This window comes from Macaca fascicularis, chromosome 11 (genome assembly GCF_037993035.2).
Source record: "Macaca fascicularis isolate 582-1 chromosome 11, T2T-MFA8v1.1".
Taxonomy (NCBI): domain Eukaryota; kingdom Metazoa; phylum Chordata; class Mammalia; order Primates; family Cercopithecidae; genus Macaca; species Macaca fascicularis.
This window is the reverse complement of record NC_088385.1, coordinates 115,814,085-115,839,019: the sequence shown is the minus strand read 5'-3', so window position 1 is coordinate 115,839,019 and position 24,935 is coordinate 115,814,085. Positions and strand designations below refer to the sequence as shown.

The window sequence follows — 24,935 nt, the reverse complement described above, 5'->3', positions numbered from 1 at the left end:
GTGCACGCAAACATTCATGTCCTTCCTTCCTGGGATATTTCTCTATGTGTCCATCTTCTGTGAATATCTTAGGGGACTGTTTACGTTTTTGATTTTGGGGTTGCTTCTTTGGGACTGGGGGTCCTACTCATTTGTAGTTTCCTTTCTGTAGCCCATTTCACACCACCCCTCGTTGAGTGGGTTCCAGATGTGAAATGTCACTCCCACCATGAGCCTTTCTCAGCACCCAGTTTATTTTATTTGCAGCATTTCTTACAATGTGCAAACCATCTATATAGTGATGTCCATATGTAATCACTATTTTTGTTTTTAAAATTCTTATCCCCTCCTGGTAGACTATGAGCACTGCAAAAAGGTGTTGAAGTCTGATGACTTTCGTGATCACAGTAGCACCTTTGGGCCTGGCACAAAGCAGGTGCCCATTCAATATTTGTTGGATAAGGGATTCCAATAACATCCATAGCAGTGCTAAGAGTTAAGGATTTTTTTTTTTGATGGCAAAATACACATAACATAAACTACCATTTTAACCTTTTTTTCCCCTTCGAAATGGGGTCTTGCAGCCAGGCACCATGGCTTACATCTGTAATACCTGCACTTTGAGTATGAGATGGGTGGATCACCTGAGGTCAGGAGTTTAGGACCAGCCTGGCCAACATGGTAAAACCCTGTCTCTGCTAAAAGTGCAAAAGTTAGCTGGGGGTGGTGGTGCGCACCTGTAATCCCAGCTACTTGGGAGCCTGAGGCTGGAGAATTGCTTGAACCTGGGAGGCAGAGGTGGCAGGGAGCCTGGGTGATGGAGTGAGACTCCATCTCAAAAAAATAAAAGAGGGGGTCTTGCTATATTACCCAAGCTGGTCTTGAAGTCCTGGCCTCAAGCAGTTCTCTTGCTTCAGGCCATCCACCTAGCTAGGATTATAGACACATGTGCCACCCGACCGCCCACCCGCACCATGCCTGGCTCTATTTTGACCATTTTATTTATTTTTAATTTTTTTTCCATCTTAACCATCAATTAAAGCGTGCAATTTTACTAGGTTGCACAACCTTCATCTCTATCTAGTCCCCAAAGGGAGAACCCCCTCCCATTACTCTGTGACTCCCCATTCCCTGGCAATCCCCCAATCCCTGGCAGCCACTAATCTGCTTTCTGTCTCCATGAATTCTGGACACTGCATTTAAGTGGACTCATATCTATGTGAACTTTTGTGACTAGCTTCTTTGCTCAGTGTAATATTTTTGAGGTTTAGCTGTACTGTAGCATGTGTCAGTAGTTTCAGGAGGTTTCTGTATATTCGTTTGTTTTGTGTTTTAGAGACAGTGTCTCTTTCTGTTGCCCAGGCTGCAGTGCAGTGGTGCAATCATAGCTCACTGCAGCCTCGACCTCTCAGGCTCAAGTGATCCTCCCACCTTAGCCTCCTGAGTAGCTAGGACTACAGGCACACACCACTGTATCTGGCTAATTTTTAAATTATTTGTAGAGATGGGGTCTCTCTATTTTTCCCGGGCTGGTCCTGAAGCCCCGTACTCAAGTGATCCTCTTGCCTCTGCCTCCTAACGTGCTGGAATTACAGGTGTGAGCCACTGCACCCATGAGGACTTTTCTTTTTTCTTTTTTTTTTTTTTAACAGTGATGTGCTAGGGCCTGATGGTACCAGTTCTAGAGAGCAGATGGATTGTTAAATATGCAAGAATTTGGGGAGCCTGTTATTTAGTCACTGACAGGTTGAAACAAGCCACTGTGGGAGTATCTAGGACACAGATATTGGCAAATGCTACAAATCAATATTGTTGTGGGAGGGTATTTGAGAGCCAGTTTATAGGCACACTGCTGGCTTTAAAGCACCCCATAATCTCTATCAGTATCCCTGAGAAGTTACTGTAACTAAATACCTACTTTGGTTTACTTCTTTATTTCTTTAGAATCAGGATCTCACTCTATTGTCCAGGCTAGGGTGCAGTAGTGCAATCATAGCTCACTGTAGCCTCAACCTCCTGGGCTCAAGAGATCCTCTTGCCTTAGTCTTTTGAGTGGCCAAGACCACAGGTATGTGCTACCATGCCTGGCTAATCTTTTTTTTTTTTTTTTTTTTTTTTTGTAGAGATAGGTCTTGCAGGCTAGAGATGATGGCTCACGCCTGTAATCCCAGCACTTTGGGAGGCCAAGGCAGGTGGATCACTTGCAATCAGGAGTTTGAGACCAGCCTGGCCAACATGGAGAAAGTCTGTCTCTACTGAAAATATAAAAATTAGCCAGGTGTGGTGGCGCATGCCTATAATCCCAGCTACTCAGGAGGCTGAGGCACAAGAATTGCTTGAACTTGGGAGGCAGAGGTTGCTGTGAGCCAAGGTCTTGCCACTGCACTCCAGCCTCGGTGACAGAGCAAGATTCTGTCTCAAAACAAACAAACAAAACCTGAGATGGGGTCTTGCTGTGTTGCCCAGCCTGGTCTCAAACTCCTGGTCTCAAGCAATCCTCCTGCCTTGGACTCCTAAAGTACTTGGATGAGGGGCACGAGCCACCATGCAGACCTCTTAAATACCTATTTTGAATAAAACAGTGTTCTTGCCGGGCAAGTACTGCTTAAGAGATGTCCTGGTCCCACCTTCTGACCGGATATCCAGGCCTAAGGCAGTCTGTTGCCAAGCCTTTGCTCCTAAGTGACACCTGCCTTCCAGCTGCAAGGGATGCCCCAGCTCCAGACGGCAGGATGTTTGCCTGAGTCCTGTGTCACAGGCCTCTCAGGGGAGGAGGGTGAGCTGTAGATACCCAGCTCAGCCAACAAGAGAGTGGGGACTCCTCGGGGCTCAGTCCCTCAGTGCGTCTGCTTCACGATGGGGTTGGGAGCAGGGGAACAGCAGAACCACTTGCCTACCTCTGATGCACGAGAAGAGCAGTCCCCGGATCAGCGATGTCAGCAGCACCTGGGAATGCACTCAGTGTAACGGTTTGGCCCCAGGTCAGACCTCCTGAATCAGACCTTCTGGGGGCAGGGCCCAGCCGTCCGCGTTGTGACCAGCCCCGTGGAAGTTCTGAGACTGCATCCAGTTTAAGAACCCCTGGACTCAAGTGACAGTCCAAAGAGCTGTCAACCAGGCTGGAGTGGAGCTGTGCCTTTTAATTCCTGCTCCAGAACACACACCGTTTTCCACTCTCTGACAAGCCTGCCTACACAAGCCAGCTCAGTTTAGACCTTGCCCTCGTTCCTGAGATATGTGAATGCCTGGGAGAGGCACTGACTTGACACCCAGTGACTAGGACTGAAGGCGCTCTTACCAAAGACCACCAAACTGAAGCCTCGGCTTCTTCAAACTGTGTGACCTAGGCCAACAGCCATAACCTGAGCAGCCACTTCCTCGTCTATAAAATGGTCTAATAACCGTACCTAATTCATAAGTTGATTGTTAAGGTAGCAGGAGATAATATAAAGGGCTTTGCACAGCTCTTGGCTTATAGCAAATGCTCAATAACTAGTTGCATGGTTTGAGGGCTATTATCCAAGGAGTTCGAGGAAGGAGAATTCAATGATGAATCCCTCACATTTATCTTGTGCTTTACAATTAATTTGTGTAATAACTCTGCAGGAGCTTCTTTCTGGCAGATACGGTTGGTGCCCTTTGCAGATTCCTTTAGCAGGCTGGCACTCCCCCAGCTATTGCCAGTGTTGGTTCACAACTATAGCTCCCTCTGGATTGCCCCTGGTGGAGGGGAGCCACCTTGTCTGGGAGATTATGCCCTCCACTGCTGGGGGTGGCGTAGCCAAGGACTGATTGATATGAGGGTGTAACAGCCCAGCCCTCACATCCCCGGGTGGAACCTTCTCGGTGGTACGAGTCACACTTCAGAGCTCCCTGTGTGGTCAGGCTGAGGCCAGACCTCAGCAGGAACTACATCCTTTCTTAGCTTCCTCCTGCCTCCTCCTGCTTCCCAATGGGTTTCTCTGAGAGTATTTCCTTAGTAAATCGCTTGCACAAACATCCCCATCTCATTGTTTTGCAGAAACAGAAAAATCCTAATCCCAGCACTTTGGGAGGCCAAGGCAGGAGGATTGCTTGAGGCCAAGAGTTTGAGACCAGCCTGACCAACACAATGAGATCCCTGTCTCTACGAAACAAACTAACAAAAAGCTAGGTGTGGTGGTGCGTGCCTGTAGTCCCAGCTACTCAGGAGGCTGAGGCAGGATGATCACTTGAATCCAGGAGTTTGAGGCTGTAGGGAGCTATGATAGTGTCACTGCACTCTAATCTGGGCGACAGAGCAAGACATTGTCTCAAAAGAAAAAAAGGAGAGTGGGCACAGTGGCTCTTGCTTGTAATTCCAGCACTTTGGGAGGCTAAGGCAGGCCGATCACTTGAGGTCAGGAGTTCGAGACCAGTCTGGCCAATATGGTGAAACTCCATGTTTACTAAAAATACAAAAATTATCTGGGTGTGGTGGCATGTGCCTGTAGTCCCAGCTACTCAGGAGGCTGAAGGAGGAGAATCACTTGAACCTGAAGCGGAGGCTGCAGTAACCCGAGATCGTGCCATTGCTCTCCAGTCTGGGCATCACAGTGAGATGTGAAAGAAAGAAAAGAAAAAAAGAAAGACAAAAAAAAAGAAAGGAAGAACGAGAAGTCTACCTGAAGAGTCATATAGAATCTCTTAAGGTACACCGAATAACTAAAGCGATCTTGAAAAATGAGAAGGAAATTGAAGGTCTCATACTTTCCGATTTCAAAACTTACTACAACTTACTTAGGTGTGGCTTAAGGATAGACATGCAGATCAATGGAATAGAATCAAGAGCTCAGAAATAAATTCTCGAGTCATATGATTTGATTAAATGATTTTCAAAATGGTGCCAAGATCACTCAGTGGGGGAAAGGACAGTCTTTTTAAACAGATGGTATTAGGAACACTGGATGTCCGTATGTGAAAGAATGAAGTTGGATTCTTACCTAACACCATATACAAAAGTTAACTCAAAATGGATCAAAGACCTAAATCCATAAAAGTTTAGAAGAAAATACAGGAGAAAAGCCTTATGATACTGGATTTGGCAATGATTTCATGGATATGACACCAAAAGAACAGATAATAAAAATAAAAGTAGATATATTGGACTACATCAAAATTTAAAACTTTCGGCCTGGCATGGTGGCTCACACCTGTAATCCCAGCACGTTGGGAGGCCAAGGTGGGTGGATTGCTTTAGCTCAGGAGTTCAAGATCAGCCTGGCCAACATGGTGAAATCTCATCTCTACAAAAAACAACAAACAAACAAACAAAAAACCCAAAAACATCCAAAACAAAAGTTAGTCAGGCATGGTGGTGTGCACCTGTAGTCCTAGCTACTCAGGAGGCTGAGGTGGGAGGATCACCTGGGCCCAGGAGGTCGAGGCTGCAGTGAGCTGTGATCACGCCACTGCACTCCAGCCTAGGTGACAGAATGAGATCCTGTATTAAAAAATTTTTTTTTCAAACTTTGGTGCATTCAACGATCACAATCAATAGAGTAAAAAGGCAATCTAAGGAATGGGAGAAATTGTTTGCAAATCATATGTCTGATAAGGGATCTATATCCAGAGTATAGAAAGAAGCACAATTCAACAACAAAAAGTTAAACAACCCAATTTTAAAATAGGCAAAGGACTTCAATAGACATTTCTCCAAAGAAGACCAACAAGGGGCCAATAAGCACATAATAAGTTGCTCAATATTAGGGAAATGCAAATCAAAATCACAATGAGATACCATCTCACACCCATTAGGATGGCTGTTATCAAGCAAATGGAAAATAACAAGTATTGGCAAGGATGTGGATAAATTGGAATCTTTATGCTTTGCTGGTGAGAATACAAAACGGTGCAGCCACAGTGGAAGACATTCTGGCAATTCCTCAAAACATTAAACATAGAATAACCCTTTTATCCAGTAATTCCACTTATGGGTCTATATCTAAAATAAGTGAAAGCGGGAACTCAAATAGATATTTATATACTCATGTTCATTACAGCGTTATTCACAATAACCAAAACGTGGAAACAACTTGTGTCCATCAACAGATGAATGGATCAGCAAAATGTGATCTGTCCACACAATGGAATATTATTCAGCCTTAAAAAGGAGAGAAGTTCTGCAATGTGCTGCAACATGGATGAGCCTTGAAGACATTATGCTAAGGGAAATAAGCCAGACACAAAAGGAAAAATACTGTATGATTTCACTTATCTGAGATCCCTAGAGGAGTCAAATTCACAGAGACAGAAAGTAGAAGGGTGCTTCTCAGGGGCTGAGTAGGGGAAAATGGAGCATTGATTTCTATGGGGACAGAGTTTCAGGTGAAACTTAATGTCACTGAACTGTACACTTAAAATGGTTAAAATGGCAAATTTGATGGCATGTATATTTTACCACAATAAAAAAAGAATCTCTGTTTCACGATTTTCTTCTAGGACACCTGACTTATGGCACAATTATGACACCAATGTATAGAAGAGGTAAACTGAGGCTTAGAGTGACTATTTGTTTGTCTTATCCAGTGGGGATAATAATAGTCTCCACCTCTCAAGGTTACTGTGAGGATTAAATTGAATAATGATGCCTATAAAGCCCCCCACTACCATCAAAGAAGAGCATTGGTGACAGAGTGAGAACCTGTATCTTATGGTATCTCGTGATTTTGATTTGCATTTCCCTAATATGGAGCAACTTATTACGTGCCTATTGGCCCTTTGCCTGTCTTCTTTGGAGAAATGTCTATTGAAGTCCTTTGCCTATTTTAAAACGTGAAATACCTGTGAAGATGTGAATGATGGAGACAGGGTGGCTTCAACTGATCTAGGGACAAATGTTGGCGATTTCACATGTCTAATCCTTTAGTTAAACAGCAGAAACAAAGATTTCACTCATTGTTACGTGTGTAATTTTATATGCTCGAAATGTCTCAAAATAAAATATCTTTATAAAAAAATAGAGTAAATGGGAAGCAATGGAAGAGTTTGAAGAGGTGTTACCCTCTCACTGGCCAGGAATACAATGTTTTAAGCCAGATAAAACTGCAGTTGAATCCTGGCTCCATGCCTGTTTAGTTATGGGACTGTGGGCAAGCCATGTGAGTTCTGGGGCCTCAGTGTTCTTGTCTGTAAAATGGTGATAATAATATGAACTTCAGAGAGGTGCTATGCAGATCAAGTGCACGGAAAACAGCTGGAACTTGCACAGAGCACAAACTTGATTCTATTAGAGGTGACTGTGGTAGATGGGGTGAAATGTTAGCACCAAGCTTCAAACCCCGCCAGTCTGTCTGCCAACCCTGTGCTGGGCCCTGCATTTCCAGCCCAGACGAGCCTGACAGCTCAGGTTTTCCAAGCCCAGCCTTGCCAAGGAGTGGAGTTTCAGGAGTTTACAGAATTACTGTGATTTGATCTGTCTTTTCTCTTCTAGAACTTCACAAGCAGGGTATGCTCCCTGTGCTTCAGAAATCCAGATATTTACCCTTTCTGTGCCAGCGCAACAGTTATTCTTTGGTGAAATACATGGAATGATGCAATCGTTAATAATAGCAGTATTTTGAACTTAAATATTTCTCTTTTTTTGCCTTTTAAAAACATGGATCAAATGTGTACTCCATCTGCTCATATACTACCTCTGTTTTTCATGCCCCATGTAACTCCAGACTTTTTCTTTTTCTTTCTTTCTTTCTTTTTTTTTTAAACAAGTAAAAAAAAAACCCAGGATCTTGCTCTGTCACCCAGGCTGGAGGGAGTGGCGCAATCTTGGCTCACTGCAACCTCCACCTCCTGGGCTCAAGCCATCCTCCCACCTCAGCCTCCCAAGTAGCTGGGACCACAGGTGCACACCACCATGCCTCGCTAATTTTTGTATTTTTTGTAGAGATGGGGTTTTGCCATGTCACCCAGGCTTGTCTCGAACTACAGGACTCAAGCGACCCTTTTGCCCCAGCCTCCCAAAGTGTGGAGATTATAGGCGTGAGTGAACATGCCCAGCCAGACTTTTTATTTTCCTTTTCCTTTTATTTTTTCCTTCCTTCCTTCCTTGCTTCCTTCCTTCCTTTTTTTCTTTCTTTCTCTCTCTTCCTTTTTCCTTCTCTCTCTCTTTCTTTCTTTTCTTTGTTTCTTTCTTTTTATTTTTCAGATAGGGTCTCTCTCTGTTGCCCAGGCTGGATTGCAGTGGTATGATCACGGCTCACTGTAGCCTTAACCTTCTGGGCTCAAGCGATCCTCCCACCTCAGCCTCCCAAGTAGCTGGGACCACAGGCACACACCACTATGTCCAGCTAAGTTTTTTACTTTTTGTAGAGACGGCATCTCACTATTTTGCCCAGGCTGGTCTTGAACTCCTGTGCTCAAGCAATCCTCCCACCTCAGCCTCCCAAAGTGCTGGGATTACAGGCATGATCCACAGTACTTAGCACCCCAAACTTTCTTCAAAAAGTCTGTAAGGACTCAAAGCCGTGACAGAAAGGACTTGCACATTCGGTATCACTATCCCCTTGAGAGACAGTGAGGTCAGAACACATCTGTCTTGTCAGTGCTATAACCCCAAAACCCACCCTAGGGCTGGCAGACAGCAGGAGTTTTGTGTTTGGGAGTGACAAAGTTGGAAGGAGACGGGTGATTTTGCCTCTGAGTTCCAGAAGAAGAAACGACTTCCCAGAGAATCAAAACTTCCTGCAGAGGAACAAGCAACAGCATAGTTTGAAAGAACATATTGCATGAGAGTGGGACCCACGGGGTCTCAAACTCAAATGCCTACAGGGCCTGACAAATGGGGCCATGAGCCAAGTAAGAGGAACACAGAGCAAGTGCAAGGATAACTAGCAAAAGACCCTTAGGGCTAGAGATAATCTAGAGAAGAGGAGATAGTGGTCAACTGTGGAGTGCATGACCCATCTAAAATTGGGGTCAGGGTGGGCCAGGGGCCACCACTGCCCAGACCTAGCACAATTCCAATGCAGGAATGTGGGCTCCAGACAGCGAGATATTCTACTTTTTCCAAGAGACATTGGGATTCTGGCTTTTTTTTTTTTTTTTTTTTTTTTGAGACGGAGTCTCGCTCTGTCACCCAGGCTGGAGTGCAGTGGCCGGATCTCAGCTCACTGCAAGCTCCGCCTCCCGGGTTCATGCCATTCTCCTGCCTCAGCCTCCCGAGTAGCTGGGACTACAGGCGCCTGCCACCTCGCCCGGCTAAGTTTTTGTATTTTTAGTAGAGACGGGGTTTCACTGTGTTAGCCAGGATGGTCTCGATCTCCTGACCTCATGATCCGCCCGTCTCGGCCTCCCAAAGTGCTGGGATTACAGGCTTGAGCCACCGTGCCCGGCCGGATTCTGGCTTTTTATGTGAATTTTCCCAATTTAAAAATTTTGGCACCAAGCGTGATAGCTCGCACCTGTAATCCCAGCACTTTGGTAGGCTGAGGAGGGAGGATCACTTGAGCTCAGGAGTTTTAGACCAGTCTGGGCAACATAGTGAAACCTTGTCTCTATTCTAAAAAATGGCATCCTCTTTAAACTTTTAGAAATATGGCGTGAGCAACTTTTTGTGGGCCTAACGTGACCTTTAGATGACCAAAATGTTAGATATAGACAGATGAGTCTAAAATCTGAAACAGATGTCCTCACAAACAGTATTCTGGCCTACAACAAAGATATCCTCAATCACATAACCTACTACGTGAATAGGAAACCCTGGAATTGGGCAGTGCCCAATCTGCTCAACTGTACATGGCAGTCTTGACATTATAACTCTTGAAGTTATCACTCTCCCCAACCCTAGTCCAATTCAACAGAAATGCTAACCCCCATTCGTCAACTCTCCAAACCATGAGAAGAAGTCTTTCACCTGTCTTGGTCACTAGAACTGTGCAGCAAGAGCAAGGCCATTTGGAGGAAGCTTTAGCCATCTTGACCAGATTTGTTCTGTTCTCTAGGGTTGTGAAATTCCGTCGCACAGGTGAGAGTGCAAGGTCAGAGGACGACACGGCTTCAGGAGAGCATGAAGTCCAGATTGAAGGGGTCCGCGTGGGCCTAGAGGCTGTGGAGCTGGATGATGGGGCAGCTGTGCCCAAGGAGTTTGCCAATCCCACCGATGGTGAGAGGGCCCTGCAGTTGGGGAATCAGCCTGAGCCACTGTCAAGGTTGCCTCCCCAGCAGGCAATTGCAGAGGGCTCTTGTGAAGGGGCAGTCGGGAGGGCCCAGAGGGCCAAGGGGTGGAGCTGGAAGTGGGGGCTGAGCCTATATGGCTTACTTCAGCAGGCAGGGTTACATCACAATCCCTGCCAGTTAGCATCATTGCACATCACTTGGCTGAGGATGGCAGTAATAATGATGATGATGATGACAAAGATGATGATGGTAATGATGATGATGGTGGTGATGATCATGATGGTGATGATCATGATAGTAATGTGATGATGGTGATGATGATGTTGATGATGGTGATGATTATGATGATGGTGATGATCATAGTGATGAAGATGGTGATGATAAGGATGGCAATGGTGATGATAGTGATGATGATGAAGATGGTGTAGATGATGGTAATGATGATGAAAATGATGGTGGTGGTGGTAGTGATGATGGTGATGATAGTGGTGGTGATGATAATGATTGTGGTGATAATTATGGTGATAGTGATGATTATGGTGATGATGATGATGATGGTGATCATGATGATGATTATGATGATAGTGATGAAGACGGTGATGATAAAGTTGGCAATGGTGATGATGATAGTGATGATGATGATGAAGATGGTGGTTATGATGGTGATGGTGATGATAGTGATGATGATGATGAAGATGGGATTATGATGGTGATGATGAGGATAGTGATGATGATGATGAAGATGGGGTTATGATGCTGCTGATGATGATAGTGATGATGATGATGAAGATGGTGGTTATGATGGTGATGATGATAGTGATGATGATGAAGATGGGATTATGATGGTGATGATGATGATAGTGACGATGATGATGAAGATGGTGATTATGATGGTGATGATGATTATAGTGATGATGATGATGAAGATGGGGTTATGATGGTGATGATGATGGTGATGATGATGATGGTAGTGATGATGGTGATGATGAAGATGATGATGATGGTGGTGATGATAGTGGTGGTGATGATGATGGTTGTGGTGATAATGATGGTGATAGTGATGATGATGGTGATGATGATGGTGATCATGATGATGATAATGATGAAGATGGTGATGATAAGGTTGGCAATGCTAATGGTGATGATAGTGATAGTGATGATGATGATGAAGATGGGGTTATGATGCTGATGGTGATGATAGTGATAATGATGATGAAGATGGGGTTATGATGTTGATGGTGATGATAATGATGATGATGATGAAGATGGTGGTTATGATGCTGATGATGATGATAGTGATGATGATGAAGATGGGATTATGATGGTGATGATGATGATAGTGATGATGATGATGAAGATGGTGGTTATGATGGTGATGATGATAGTGATGATGATGATGAAGATGGGGTTATGATGGTGATGATGATGGTGGTGATGATGATGATGGAGGGATGATGGTGGTATGAAGATGATGATGATGGTGGTGATGATAATGAAGATAATGGCAATGGTGGTGATGATGGTGATGATAGTGGTGGTGATGATGATGGTTGTGGTGATAATGACGGTGATAGTGATGATTATGGTGATGATGATGGTAATCATGATGATGATAATGATGAAGATGGTGATGATAAGGTTGGCGATGCTAATGATGATGATAGTGATAGTGATGATGATGATGAAGATGGGGTTATGGTGCTGATGGTGATGATAGTGACGATGATGATGAAAATGGGGTTATGATGCTGATGGTGATGATAGTGATGATGATGATGAAGATGGTGTTTATGTTGGTGATGATGATGATAGTGATGATGATGGTGGTGATGATGATGATGGTGGTGATGATGAAGATGATGATGATGGTGGTGGTGATGATGAAGATGATGGCCGTGGTGGTGATGATGGTGATAATAGTGGTGGTGATGCTGATAGTGAAGACAGTGATAGTGATGATGGTGGGGATGACAGTGTAATGACAATGGTGGTGATGTTGGTTATGATGATAGTGTGATGGTAATGGTGACACTGATGATGGTATGGGGGCAGCTAACATTGGCTGAGGATTTACTCTGTGCCAGGCACTGCTCTAACCAGTTTACATGTTTTATCCATTTAATCCTCACAACAGTTCCAATTGGATCTATTACCAACATCTTCCCCATTTTGCAGGTGAGGAAACTGAAGCACAGAAGGGTTAAGTATCTTGCTGAGGGTTATACAGCTAGGAATTAGCCAATTTGGATTTACGCCCAGGCAATCCGGCCTCAGAGCCCACATTCTTACCCATGACCTTGTGCTGCCTCTGAGGCAGTGCTGTGGGACCTGGTCTCCAGCTTACTTACTTACTTCTTGATGCTGATGAATGAAAACATTCTATGCATTCCTGAAAAGCCTCAGATTCCAAATCTAAGAGAGGACTAATGACGTGAATGCACAGCCTACTGTTGGCAGAGATAACGTGGCAATAACAGGGGATGGAGGGAAGCTGAGGCTTTACTCTCAGTCTGATCTGGACTCTACTCCCAACTCTGTGAAACACAGGGCAAATCCATGTCCTCCTCTGTAAAATGGGGCTAATACTAGGCCTTAACTCATAGGATTGTGATGGGGATTAAGTGAAATAATGCACATCTAGCTTTTGGCACAGTGCCTTGCAGATAGTGAGCACTCAGTAAATGCCCCACAATAGTGTTACTACTGTTCTTATGGATGATATATTTTGCTGAAGGAAACCACAACCTGCTAATGTGATCAACACCAGCTTACACTTCTGGAGAAAATTATGGTTGACATACAAGGCCCATGGTTGAAATTCCAAAAAAAGGACACCTCCCAGCAGGTGCTGATGAGATCCTTGGAGGTCACCCATAGGGCCACCCAAGCATCCTCCTTTAGTATTTTTATTTTTTTCAGGTGGAAACTCATTCTGTCACCCAGGCTGAAGTGCAGTGGTGCAGTCTCAGCTCACTGTAACCTCCGCCTCCTGGATTCAAGTGATTCTCCTGCCTCAGCCTCCTGAGTAGCTGAGACTACAGGCATGCACCACCACACTTGGCTAATTTTTGTATTTCTAGTAGAGACGGGGTTTCGCCATGTTGGCCAGGATGGTCTCAAACTCCTGGCCTCAGGTGATCTGCTCGCCTTGGCCTCCCAAAGTGTGCAGCCACTGTGCCCAGCTGTATTTTTATTTCTTAATTAACTGTTCACTTTGGAATTATTTTAGCTTTGCAAAAAAAATGCAGATATAATATAGACAGTTCTCACATACCCTTTACCCAGCCTCCCCTAATGTTAACAACGAAACTAAAAAAATTAACTTTGGTGTGCTACTATTAGCTCAGCTCCAGACTTTATTCTGATTTCATCAGTCATTGCAGTTGTGCTGTTCTCAGATACAATCCAGCATAGCACATTGGGTTTAGTGTTTTAGTTTAGTTTAGTTTTGTTTTTTCAATTTTTTTTTTTTTTTTTGTGAGACAGAATCTTGCTCTGTCACCCAGGCTGGAGTGCAGTGGCATGATCACAGCTCACTGCAACCTTGAAACCTCCCTGGCTCAAGCCATCCTCCTCCCTCAGCCTCCCAGGTAGCTAGGACCATAGGCGTGAGCCACCACTCACAGCTACTTTTTAAAAATATTTTTAGTAGAGATGGGGTCTCAATATGCTGCCCAGGCTGCTCTGAAACTCCAGGTCTCAAGTGATCCTCCTGCCTCAGCCTCCCAAAGTGCTGGGATTACAGGCATGAGCCACAGCATCCGGCCATCTTTTAATATGTTTCAAAACACTTATTAGTTTATAAATTATATCTGTGTTTTTTTCTGAGCATAAAAATAACACCTGTTTATTTGGAAAGCGTTCAGACATTAAAGAAATGCTCGAAGTAGGAAAGTGAGTGTTGTTTTCAAAGATGAGCCTGGTAAGCAGTTTGTAAGACATCCACTCAGTCTTACTTCCCCTGCTTGGCACACAGACACGTATATACATTTTATCACAAAGGCAGCTCCTACGGCACATACCTCTCCACAACTTTCGCTTTTCACTTAACAACATGGTGTGCACATCTTTCCATTGGAGTGCAGATGGAATTGTGCCTTTCAAAAGTATTTCAGGCCAGGCACGGTGGTTCACATCGGTAATCCTAACACTTTGGGAGGCTGAGGTGGGAAGATAGCTTGAGCTCAGGAGTTCAAGACCAGCCTGGGCAACATAGTGAGATCTCATCTCTACAAAAATAGAAAAAAATTAGCTGGGCATGGTGGCATGGGCTTGTAGTCCCAGCTACTTGGGAGGCTGAGGCAGGAGGATGACTTGAGCCCAGGAGATCGAGGCTGCAGTGAGCTATGATTGTACCACTGAGCTCCAGCCTGGGCAACAGAGCAAGACCCTGTCGCAAAACAAAACCAAAACAAACAAAAAAGTATTTTTTTTTTTTTCTGGCCATGGAAGTAGTAAATTGTAAAAGGAAGTTAATTCTCATATAATTTTTTCCTTCCTCCCTCTGACAACAAACAAATTAAACCATAATTCAAAGTCTTGTATATATTCTATGGATAGATACATGTGCATATATATACACCCACATGCATACATTTCCAAGAATAGAACCATGCTAAATACCTTGTTGTTGATCTTGTTGTGTTTTTAAACATTAACAATATACTTTGTGTATCTTTCTATATCTGCACATTCTTGTTAACAGTTGGGTCATATTTCCTAATGTGGATATTTAATAATTTATATACGTACAATATCTACTTAATAATTTATTTAGCCAACCCCCTATTGATGGGCGTTCGGGTTTTTCCATTTCTCCCGTTGTAAGTCATGCTGCAGTTGTAGGACATCACTTCATATTGGAATATTTTTCTAGGATAAGTTCTAAAAGCAGCATGTGCTGCCTTTAATTAGCTTGGCTGGGGACCACCCCAGAAAACCCCACACTAGGACAACTGCAAGGTGCACTGATTCCTTCCTTCCCTCTCCCTTTCTCCTTCCCAGATACTTTCATGGTGGAAGATGCGGTGGAAGCCATTGGCTTTGGAAAATTTCAGTGGAAGCTGTCTGTTCTCACCGGCTTGGCTTGGGCAAGTATTTCTGGGGCAGTGGCTCAGCCTCCAAGAAACCCCCATGCTGCTCCGCTGGGTTTCCACGGTCTGCAAGAAAGGACACAGTTCTTTGCACATGGAGCCTTTGCTTGAATTCCAATCAACAAAATTTATGTGGCGTGATAAGTGGTGATAACGAGGTCTGTGCTTGAGGAGAGCTGGGTGTGCTTGGCAGTTGCCCCCAAGAAGGAGTTGAAGTTTCTAGCTAATTAAGTGGCTTTCAACTCTTTGGGCTCAGGGCTACTATGAGATTATGATGTCAGCTGTAGAGCTCTCCCTAGAAAAGCAGGCATAGATTAAAAATGTGCCTTCTGCTTCAAGACTCTCATGCTCCCTCATTCAAATCCCCTAGCTATGGCGAAGAGCACAGCTAAACCTTTAATATACTTGAAATTAATTTTTGTGAATGGCAGGAGATGGTGATCTAAATATATATTCTTCCAAATGGATCGTCAATTTCCCCACAACATTTCCCCCACTAATTGGAAAAGTTGCCTTTATCGTGTACCAAATTCCCTTGGCCACATGGGCGTGCTTCTAGATTCCATGTCTGTCCTGGTCTGTCTAGTCTCATAAAGGTACATGATGTTTAATTGCTGGGGATTCCGAGTCTGTTTTAACGTATTAAAAGGTCACACTTGTTAACTATACTGACAATTCTATTCTATTCTATATGAACAAATGACCTATAAGCCAAAGACAAGCCAGTCTTTAATTGCACTAAAAATATCATTGTCTCTCTGCCTCTATAAAAATGTTTTTTTCTCAGATTTTAGAAATATGTTTTCCCACTTCATTTGCCACGTGTCCATATTTTTTAAAACACAAAAAACACATACAAAAATAATATGAAATGTCTATTTGTCTATTCCTGCAGTGGTAATGCATGGTTTTAACTGCTGGAGCTTTGAGTGTAGTTTGGTGTGCAGCAGGGCACTTGGCAGCGGGTAGAGAGGGGTGCGCTACAGTCTCTGTCTCTGGGGTTATGGACTTGGCCAGCCTTCCCCAGCACCAAGCAGCATCCTGGCCTCATGATGTCTCCATCCTCTCTGCAGATGGCTGATGCCATGGAGATGATGATCCTCAGCATCCTGGCGCCACAGCTGCATTGCGAGTGGAGGCTCCCAAGCTGGCAGGTGGCATTGCTGACCTCGGTAGGCAGCCCAGCAGCTCCCTCCTGTTGCATACAGTTCTGCTCCGCTGGGGTGTCCTGCAGAATATCTCCCTTCTCCTGCTGCTGAAGGCTCAGCCGAAAAGAATTAAGCCCTGATGGCAACACTGTCCCATCCCCACCTCACATATCCTAGCAGGTTTACAGCCAACTCTACTCCACCCAGAGGTCCAGCTACTTGGGAGGGTGTCCCAGGCATTCTGTTCTGTTGCTGGGAGCTTGAAACCCACCTGTGCATATCACTTAAACTCTATATGCCTGTTTTCTTGGCTGCAAACAGGAGATGCCAATCCCCACACCCCTAGGATGATTTGAGGACTGGAAACAACACAGTGCCTGGCATAGAGTAGGTATTCAATAAATTGGAGCTATTGCTCCCTGGAATTAAGGCCTGAAGGAGGAGGCTGCAGAACCCTCACTTTTTGTCAGGGAGAGATCAGCAGCAACCTCTTAAAAGAGAGAGGAATGGACCGGGCGCAGTGGCTCACGCCTGTAATCCCAGCATTTTGGAAGGCCGAGGTGGGTGGACCACCTGAGGTCAGGAGTTTGAGACCAGTCTGACCAATATGGTGAAACCCCGTCTCTATTAAAAATACAAAAATTAGCGGGGCATGGTGGCGGGCACCTGTCATTCCAGCTACTTGGGAGGCTGAGACAGGAGAATTGCTTGAATCCGGGAGGCAGAGGTTGCAGTGAGCTGAGATTGTGCCATTGCACTCTGGCCTGGGTGACACAGCAGGACTTCACCTCAAATTAAAAAAAAAAACAAAAAACAGAGATTGAGAGAGAGAGAGGAATGGCCAGGCTGGATAAGAGGATAATAATGATATTCACAAAAGCTAATACTTACAGAGCATTTACTGTGCAAAGGCCTTTACCTACATTGCATACAATATATGCATAATGTACATGTGCTCTTTAATCCTCACAGACCTATGAGCTAGGCACTATGGTTAGTTGAGCAAGATGATGCACAGAGAGGTTAATCACTTGCTCAAGGTCTGTGATCTCCATCAGTGTTGGAGTCATTGCCAATTCAGGATGCCTCACAGAACGTTGTTTTTTGTAGATAACTGTTCTGGAATGGCCTGAGTGCCTTCCACACAGCATGGCCCAGTCTGATACTAGCAATAAGGTTGTGAAGTTCAGTGGGAAGAGTTTCATGGCACATACACCTGTGTTTTTGTGGTTTAGTCACCTCCAGATGTGTGACCTTGAGTGAGGCACTTGATGGCTATATTTTGTGGCCTGCAAAATGGGGGTGATAAGCCTGTTTTTCTGTGTATTTTGTTAAATACACACAGCCCCTAGCACACACCAGGGGCTGAGTCCATGATACTTGTTTTTTATATTCCTCCTCACCAATATCTCCTAAAGAGTAACTGCAGGCTGGTCGCGGTAGCTGATGCCTATAATCCTAGCACTTTGGGAGACTGAGGCGGGCGGATCACTTGAGGCCAGGAGTTCGAGACCAGGCTGGCCAACTTGGTGAAACCTTGTCTCTATCAAAAACACAAAAATTGACTGGGCATGGTCGCACGTCCTGTAATCCCAGCTACTCAGAAGGCTGAGGCAGGAGAATCACTTGAACCCGGGAGGCTGAGGTTGCAGTGAGCCGAGATCTCACCACTCCACTCCAGCCTGGGCGACAGAGTGAGACTCCATCTAAAATAATAATATTAATAATAATAACTGCAGGTCTGTGTTTTTGCAATGTAGGGCCTTTCTGGTCTCCAATTTACTGAGCACTTATTTTGGGCCAGGCTAATGGTTTTGCATACATTACCTCTTTAACCTTCTCAAACCTATGAAAGAGGTGCTTTTATTACTGTCACTTCTACAGATAAGGAAACTGAGGTTTAGAGAGGGGCATTGACTTGCCCAAGCTCAGACAGCCTGTAAGAGGCAGAATCAAAAGCCAGGCCTGGCAGGCTCCGAGCCCCTGCCTCGGGCTACTTTCTTGTGGTATGAGGTTTAGACTTGTAGGCTAGGTAGAGCCATTAAGTCTCATGGGTGAATTTTCTATGGAAAAGCTAGAGTCCTGCAGGAGTTGGAGACATAAAGTACCCAAGGAGGATGCTACAGATACACATTGTTGCTGCAGGAAATACTGCGCAAGATTACCGTAATTATTATGATATAGAAGCAGTGCTCTGCTGTGCCAGAATCTCTCCTTTTGAGGAAAATGGGTGTTTTGAGAGATACTTAACTCTTTCAGGATGTAAGAATATCACTTAGCATATGACAAAGGCAACACTTTATCCCAAGACAGTAATCTTCAAACATCTTGGTTCTAGGTTAATCTAGAAAAGAATTAAATAAAAACCATGTAGAATCCAGGACTGTCACATGTTTTTACATTGACACGAAATTTTTAAAATTGTAGGTTGCAGATGATACCATTGCCAGTGTGCTGAAATATAAAAATCAAAATAAAATTATCATGTCACTTTTTAAAATGTGTCTAGTAAAGTGGAAAAATGGAAATACTTACCTGATATCTACCATTATTTGTTTTAAAATTACATGAACAAGCTCTTTAGAGGAATTTAGAAATTTTGCATTGATTTTTTCTTGGAACTTATATTTCCATTCATTTCTCCATATAATTTTATCTTAATGTAATTTTTTTTTTTTGAAATAGGGTCTCTCTGTGTTGCCCAGGCTGGAGTATAGTGGTGTGATTTTGTCTCACTGCAACCTTTGCCTTCTAAGTTCAAGCGATCCTCCCACCCCAGCCTCCTGAGCAGCTGGGAACAAAGACACACGCCACCATGCCCAGCTAATTTTTTATGTTTAGTAGAGACGGAATTTCACCATGTTGCCCAGGCTGGCCTAATGTAATGTTTTCTTGCTTGAAAGGATCACATTCATTACCCTATGATAATTCTCTGTGACAAAATACATACATTTTAAATTATTAGTTTTAATTCTCTGAGACGAGAAGGCTCTAAGCACTCACATTTTTCTCCTACACTGATTTATCATTATAATTTTTAGTAGTACACAATAGACCACATAAACAACATATAATTTTGATAAATAATTGTTCATCATAAGCAAGGTTTTATCGGAAATGTATCCCTTAATGAGTGGTGTGGAACGTTTCCCAAATATTTTATGTATTCCTGAATGATTATTGCTAAAGTGAGACAGGGTTCAGCACCAGGTCCATTCCTATTTGTCATTTTTCCTGAATGAATGTGTATGTGAAAATCTTTGTTCACATGAAAAAAATTTTGAGGAACTGAAGGAGTTTTGTTAGAACTCAATAAACTGATGCCACTTGATTTTTAAAAACACTCTCCAAATTGTGTGTGCCAAAGAGCACACAGCTTTCATTTCTGAAAAATTATGTTCCATGACCTGACTTGCCGACAGCTTGATTAGACTGTTCTCCAATTCTGTTGAAAGTAATAATAAAGGTATCGGAACCCAGATGACTTGCAAAAGTCATCGGTAAGTGCATCATCAGTGCCCCTTCTGAGGCACTCTGAAGGGTTTACATTCAAAAGCAATGCCTTGGTCAGACTGGCCTAGAGAGGCGTGGCTGAGAAAGACGGAGTCAGGCAGGAAGTGGAGAAGAAGAGCCCTAACATGTTTTTAAGAAAGAGTCTGTGGGGAAGTTGTAAACTTGGAAATGAATTCCCTTAAAATGATCCACTCAGGGCCAGGTGTGGTGGCTCATACCTGTAATCCCAGCACTGTGGGAGGCTGAGGTGGAAGGATCCCTTGAGACCAGGAGTTTGAGACCAACCTGGACAACAAAGTGAGATCCTGTCTCTACTAAATAAATAAATAAATAAAATTAGCCAGGCATGGTGGTGCACACCTGTAGTCTCCCCTACTCGGGAGGCTGAGGTGAGAGGATCACTTGAGCCCAGGAAGTTGAGGCTGCAGTGAACCGTGACCACACCACCGCACTCCAACCTGGGTGACAGAGCAAGATCCTGTCTAAACAAACAAACAAATAAATTATACATACATAAGCTGTGTCTGCTTCTCCCTTGGAATGCTTCTGTGTACCATCCCCACTCCCCACCCTCGGACATGCCACAAGAAATGCTTTCTGGGTCAGACCAAACTGAGACTGTGCCCTCCCCTTTCTGGCCGTCAGTTGCCTTATCTGTGAAATGGGGGTAATAGAAGCACCCACCAGGTAGAGCTACTGTGAGAATGCAGTAAGACGTGTGCATAAAGCCTTCAGCATGGTGCCTGGCACTTAGAGAGGGAAGAGCATGGTGATGAGGCGCCTTAGAGAGGGAAGAGCATGGTGATGAGGCACCAGTCAGCCTGCTTGGGCTTAAGACTTGCCACTACTCTCTCCTTTCAGGGAGGCGGAGCAGGTTTCTTTTTTTTTTTTGAGACGGAGTCTCTCTCTGTCGCCCAGGCTGGAGTGCAGTGGCCGGATCTCAGCTCACTGCAAGCTCCGCCTCCCGGGTTTACGCCATTCTCCTGCCTCAGCCTCCCGAGTAGCTGGGACTACAGGTGCCCGCCACCTCGCCCAGCTAGTTTTTTGTATTTTTTAGTAGAGATGGGGTTTCACCGTGTTAGCCAGGATGGTCTCGATCTCCTGACCTTGTGATCCACCTGTCTCGGCCTCCCAAAGTGCTGGGATTATAGGCTTGAGCCACCGCGCCCGGCCCGGAGCAGGTTTCTTAATCTATCAGAGCCTCGGCTCCCCATTCTGTCATATGAGTAGGATCATTCAAATCTCACCAGCTGTTACTCCAAGGATTAACAATGTAACAATGACTTTGCCTCCCACACAATGAGTAGTTTCTCTTACTAGTAGTTTACAGCTCCCATGCCAGCCTCCTGTGTGCCTGTTTTTCCTACTTTCTAGCCTCTACCTTGCAGCCCTTGGTATTTTCTCAGCAGTCGGGCAAGTGTTTCTTTAGGATGGTGTGAAACTTGTCAAAAGCTAGTTCTGGAGCCAGAATGCCTGATTCCAGTGCAGGCTGCACCACTTAACACTCTGTGACACTGGTCATGCAATTGCCTCTCTCTGAGTCTCAGTTCCCTCATCTGTAAAATGGGGATAGTAATAGCACCCTCCCCACGGGATTGTTGGGAAGCTTGCAGGAAGCACTTAGTGTCTGCCGTTTGTCAGGCTCTCAGTGAATGTTAGATCATTGTTGTTACCTAGAGGGTGACATCACCAGTTCCATTTGTTGTTCCCTTTCTGTGCAATGATCCAAGTCCTCTGTCTAATGAAAACTGTCTTTCCCCCCACAGGTGGTCTTTGTAGGCATGATGTCCAGCTCCACGCTCTGGGGAAATATCTCAGACCAGTACGGCAGGAAAACAGTAAGGCAAACTTACTCTAAACGCATGTCCTCTGGGTTCTCTTGGTGACGGTCTGGACAAGTAGCAAACCCGTTCCGCGTTAGCAATTGGGAGGCCTAATGAGGATTATGTTGAAGTACAGTGAGAAGACATTGCTGTAAGGCTGCTGTGGACTCTCTTCAAAGCACACATTCCTAGTGGGGCCCAAGCATATGCATTTCAGAATCTAGACAGTCAGTGCCTACTCATATCCCCTGGGCTGGAATCATTTCCTCATTACCCCCTGGCTGGGGCAGTCAAAGGATGGTAGATAAAGCCATTGATTCTCTTGTCCTAAAGAGAGCCATTTCTCAAATTTTGGGTTTTTTGTTTTTGTTTTTGTTTGAGACAGGGTCTTGCTGGAGGGCAGTGGCACAGTCTCAGCTCACAGTAGCCTCAACCTCCCAGGCTCAAGCAATCCTCCCACCTTAGCCCCCCAAGCAACTGGGACTACAAGCGTGCACCAATACACCCAGCTCATTTTCATATTTTTTGTAGAAATGGGGTTTCACCATGTTGCGCAGGCTGGTCTCAAATTCCTGGCCTCAAGCAATCCTCCTGCCTTGGCCTCCCCACAGCTCTGGGATTACAGACGTAAACCACTGCACCCAGAAAACAATTTCTCAATCCCAGCAGGACTGAACTCCAGTGTCTGCTGTGGGAACCTGTTCATGAAGACACCCTGAATTACCTTCCTTCCCTTCCCTGTCTCACTTCTCCACTCCCCTACTGGAATCTGCTCAAATAAACTATCTTTACTAGGATCCTTATCTTAGAGCCAGCTTTTGGGAGAGCCCAGACATGATATGAAATGGACTTGCAGACAAGAAGGAACAGGGAACTTACAGCTCAGGGCCTTGACATCAGGTGGACCCGGGTTCAGTCTCAACTTTGCCACTACTGGCTGTGTGATCTTGGGCAAGCAAATTGACTTTTTTTTTTTTTTTTTTTTTTTTGGAGATGGAGTCTTGCTCTGTCGCCTAGGCTGGAGTGCAATCACATGATCTCAGGTCACTGCAAGCTCCGCCTGCTGGGTTCAAGTGATTCTCCTGCCTCAGCCACCCAAGTAGCTGAGATTATAGGCACCTGCCACCACGCCCGGCTATTTTTTGTATTTTTAGTACAGATGGGGTTTCACCATGTTGGCCAGGCTGGTCTCAAACTCCTGACCTCAAGTGATCCGCCGGCCATGGCCTCCCAAAGTGCTGAGATTACAGGTGTGAGTCACTGTGCTCAGTCAAATTGACCTCTCTGAGCATCAATTTCTTAATATGAATAAAGAAGAAAATAATAGAACCTGTATTGGAGGGTTAAGAGAGATGAATTAGGGGTAATTGAGGTGTAAATCACTGTTTCTTTTGTGTTTTCGAGGCAAGGTCTTGCTCTGTTGCCCAGGCTGGAGTGCAGAGGTGCAATCATAGCTAATTGCAACCTTGACCTCCTGGGCTCAAGCAATCCTCCCACCTCAGCCTCCCAAGTAGCTGGGATAAGACTTGTGCCACCATGCCCAGTTAATTGTTTTTTAATTTTTTGTAGAGAAACAGGGTCTTACTATGTTGCCCAGGCTGGTCTCAAACTCCTGGCCTCAAGCAGTCCTTCCACCTCAGCCTCCTAAAGTGCTGGGATTACAGATGTGAGCCACTGTGTGAATCTCTTTGTACAATGCCAGGCACATGCTAGGCACAGGACACATGTAAACTGAAACTCCAAGTATAACATTTCTGACAAGTCCCCATGCAACGTCAATGCTGCTAGTTTTGGGACCATACTTTGAAAATGATTGGTTTAGACTAAGAATAACCTACTACTGGAGCTGGGAATGGGCTACTTGAACAAACCTAGAATTCTGTTAGGAAGGAAGAAGTGAGATCTGGATGCTGGGTAGGTAACAGGCAATCTCCACTACAACTAGCAAGTCATGGGCTGAAAATAAAATAGTGCGTTGTATAGCAGGCATGACACAAAGTATGGTTCATGCATTAGCTCATTCAATCCCCATAATAACCGTTGAAGTAGGTACTATTATCACTCTGACTTGATAGAAGAAGAAACTGAGGCACAGAGAGTGGGCAACTTACCCAGGGCCACACAGTTTGTGCATCACAGAGGCAGGTCTTGCTCATTCTAAGTCTAGAACTCTGTCTTCACTGTGATGCCAGTGGCTTGAATCGGTAGGTGCTCCAGAAGCAGGTGATGGCTCAATGAATGAATGAACGTTCCAGCAATGCCACAGAGGATGCAGACTCCTGCTGCATCCCCTCTCACTGCTACTGCGCAGGAAACTTTGGCCAGTAGACACCTGGAAGATGGTGATCAATAATTGCCAAGAAATGGTGATTAATATAACTGCCAAGACTGTAACTCCGGAGGCAGCAGGCTGGAAACTAAATGCAGCCATGATGGGCCTCGGGGTCTTGACTGGTGATGGGGCTGGAGATGGCAGTTGGAAAGTCCTCTCTGGGGCTCCCAAAGGAAGCAAAAGCTGGTTATTACGCCCCTGTTAACCCAAGAAGGAATTACTCTGGTCTTCAGTGGCAGCTCTCTAGATTCTGCCCCCATCTGCCCTCCCACCCATTTCCTGTTTCTGGAGCATATGAGTGATGGCACAGTGATTTTCTGGTTGGAAGAATGAACAAGAGTTTAAGGACAGGAGAGAGGAAGGAAGGAAAGAAGGAAGGAAGGAAGGAAGGAAGGCAGGCAGGCAGGCAGGCAGGCAGGCGGGAGGGAGGGTGGGAGGGAGGGGAAAAAAGAAGGAAGGAAGGAAAGAAGAAGCGAGGGAGGGAAAAGGGACAGAGGGAGGGAAGGAAGGAAAAAAGGAAGGAAGAAAGAGGGCTCAGCGTGGCGGCTAACGCCTGTAATCCCAGCACTTTGGGAGACCAAGGTGGGCGGATGACCTGAGGTCAGGAGTTCGAGACCAGCCTGACCAATATGATAAAACCCCATCTCTACTAAAAATACAAAATTATCCAGGCATGGTGGCACATGCCTGTAATCCCAGCTACCCAGGAGCCAAGATGGCGCCATTGCACTCCAGCCTGGGCAACAAGAGTGAGACTTCATCTTAGAAAAAAAAAAAAAAAAGAAAGAAAAGAAAAGGGGGAAAGAAGAAAGGAGAAAAAGAGAGAGGTAGGAAGGGAGGGAGAGAGGAAGAAAGGAAGGAGGTAGGGAGAGAGAGCGAGGAAGGGGGAGAAGGAAGAAGAAAAGGAAGAAAAGAG

The 24,935-nt window shown here is 44.9% G+C and overlaps 1 protein-coding gene across 4 annotated transcripts in view; it reads left to right on the top strand.

Moving 5' to 3' along the window:
- Positions 1-24,935, top strand: part of SVOP (SV2 related protein) — a 101,070-nt gene that overhangs the window by 22,504 nt on the left and 53,631 nt on the right. For 3 of the 4 annotated variants that reach the window (XM_045365879.3, XM_005572172.5, XM_065524764.2), the window contains 4 exons: positions 9,936-10,096; positions 15,115-15,200; positions 16,277-16,375; positions 21,631-21,702. In XM_045365879.3, coding sequence (XP_045221814.2) covers positions 9,936-10,096; positions 15,115-15,200; positions 16,277-16,375; positions 21,631-21,702 — 418 coding nt within the window. The remainder of the gene's footprint in view (positions 1-9,935; positions 10,097-15,114; positions 15,201-16,276; positions 16,376-21,630; positions 21,703-24,935) is intronic. The other variant, XM_065524765.2, reaches the window with a different exon arrangement.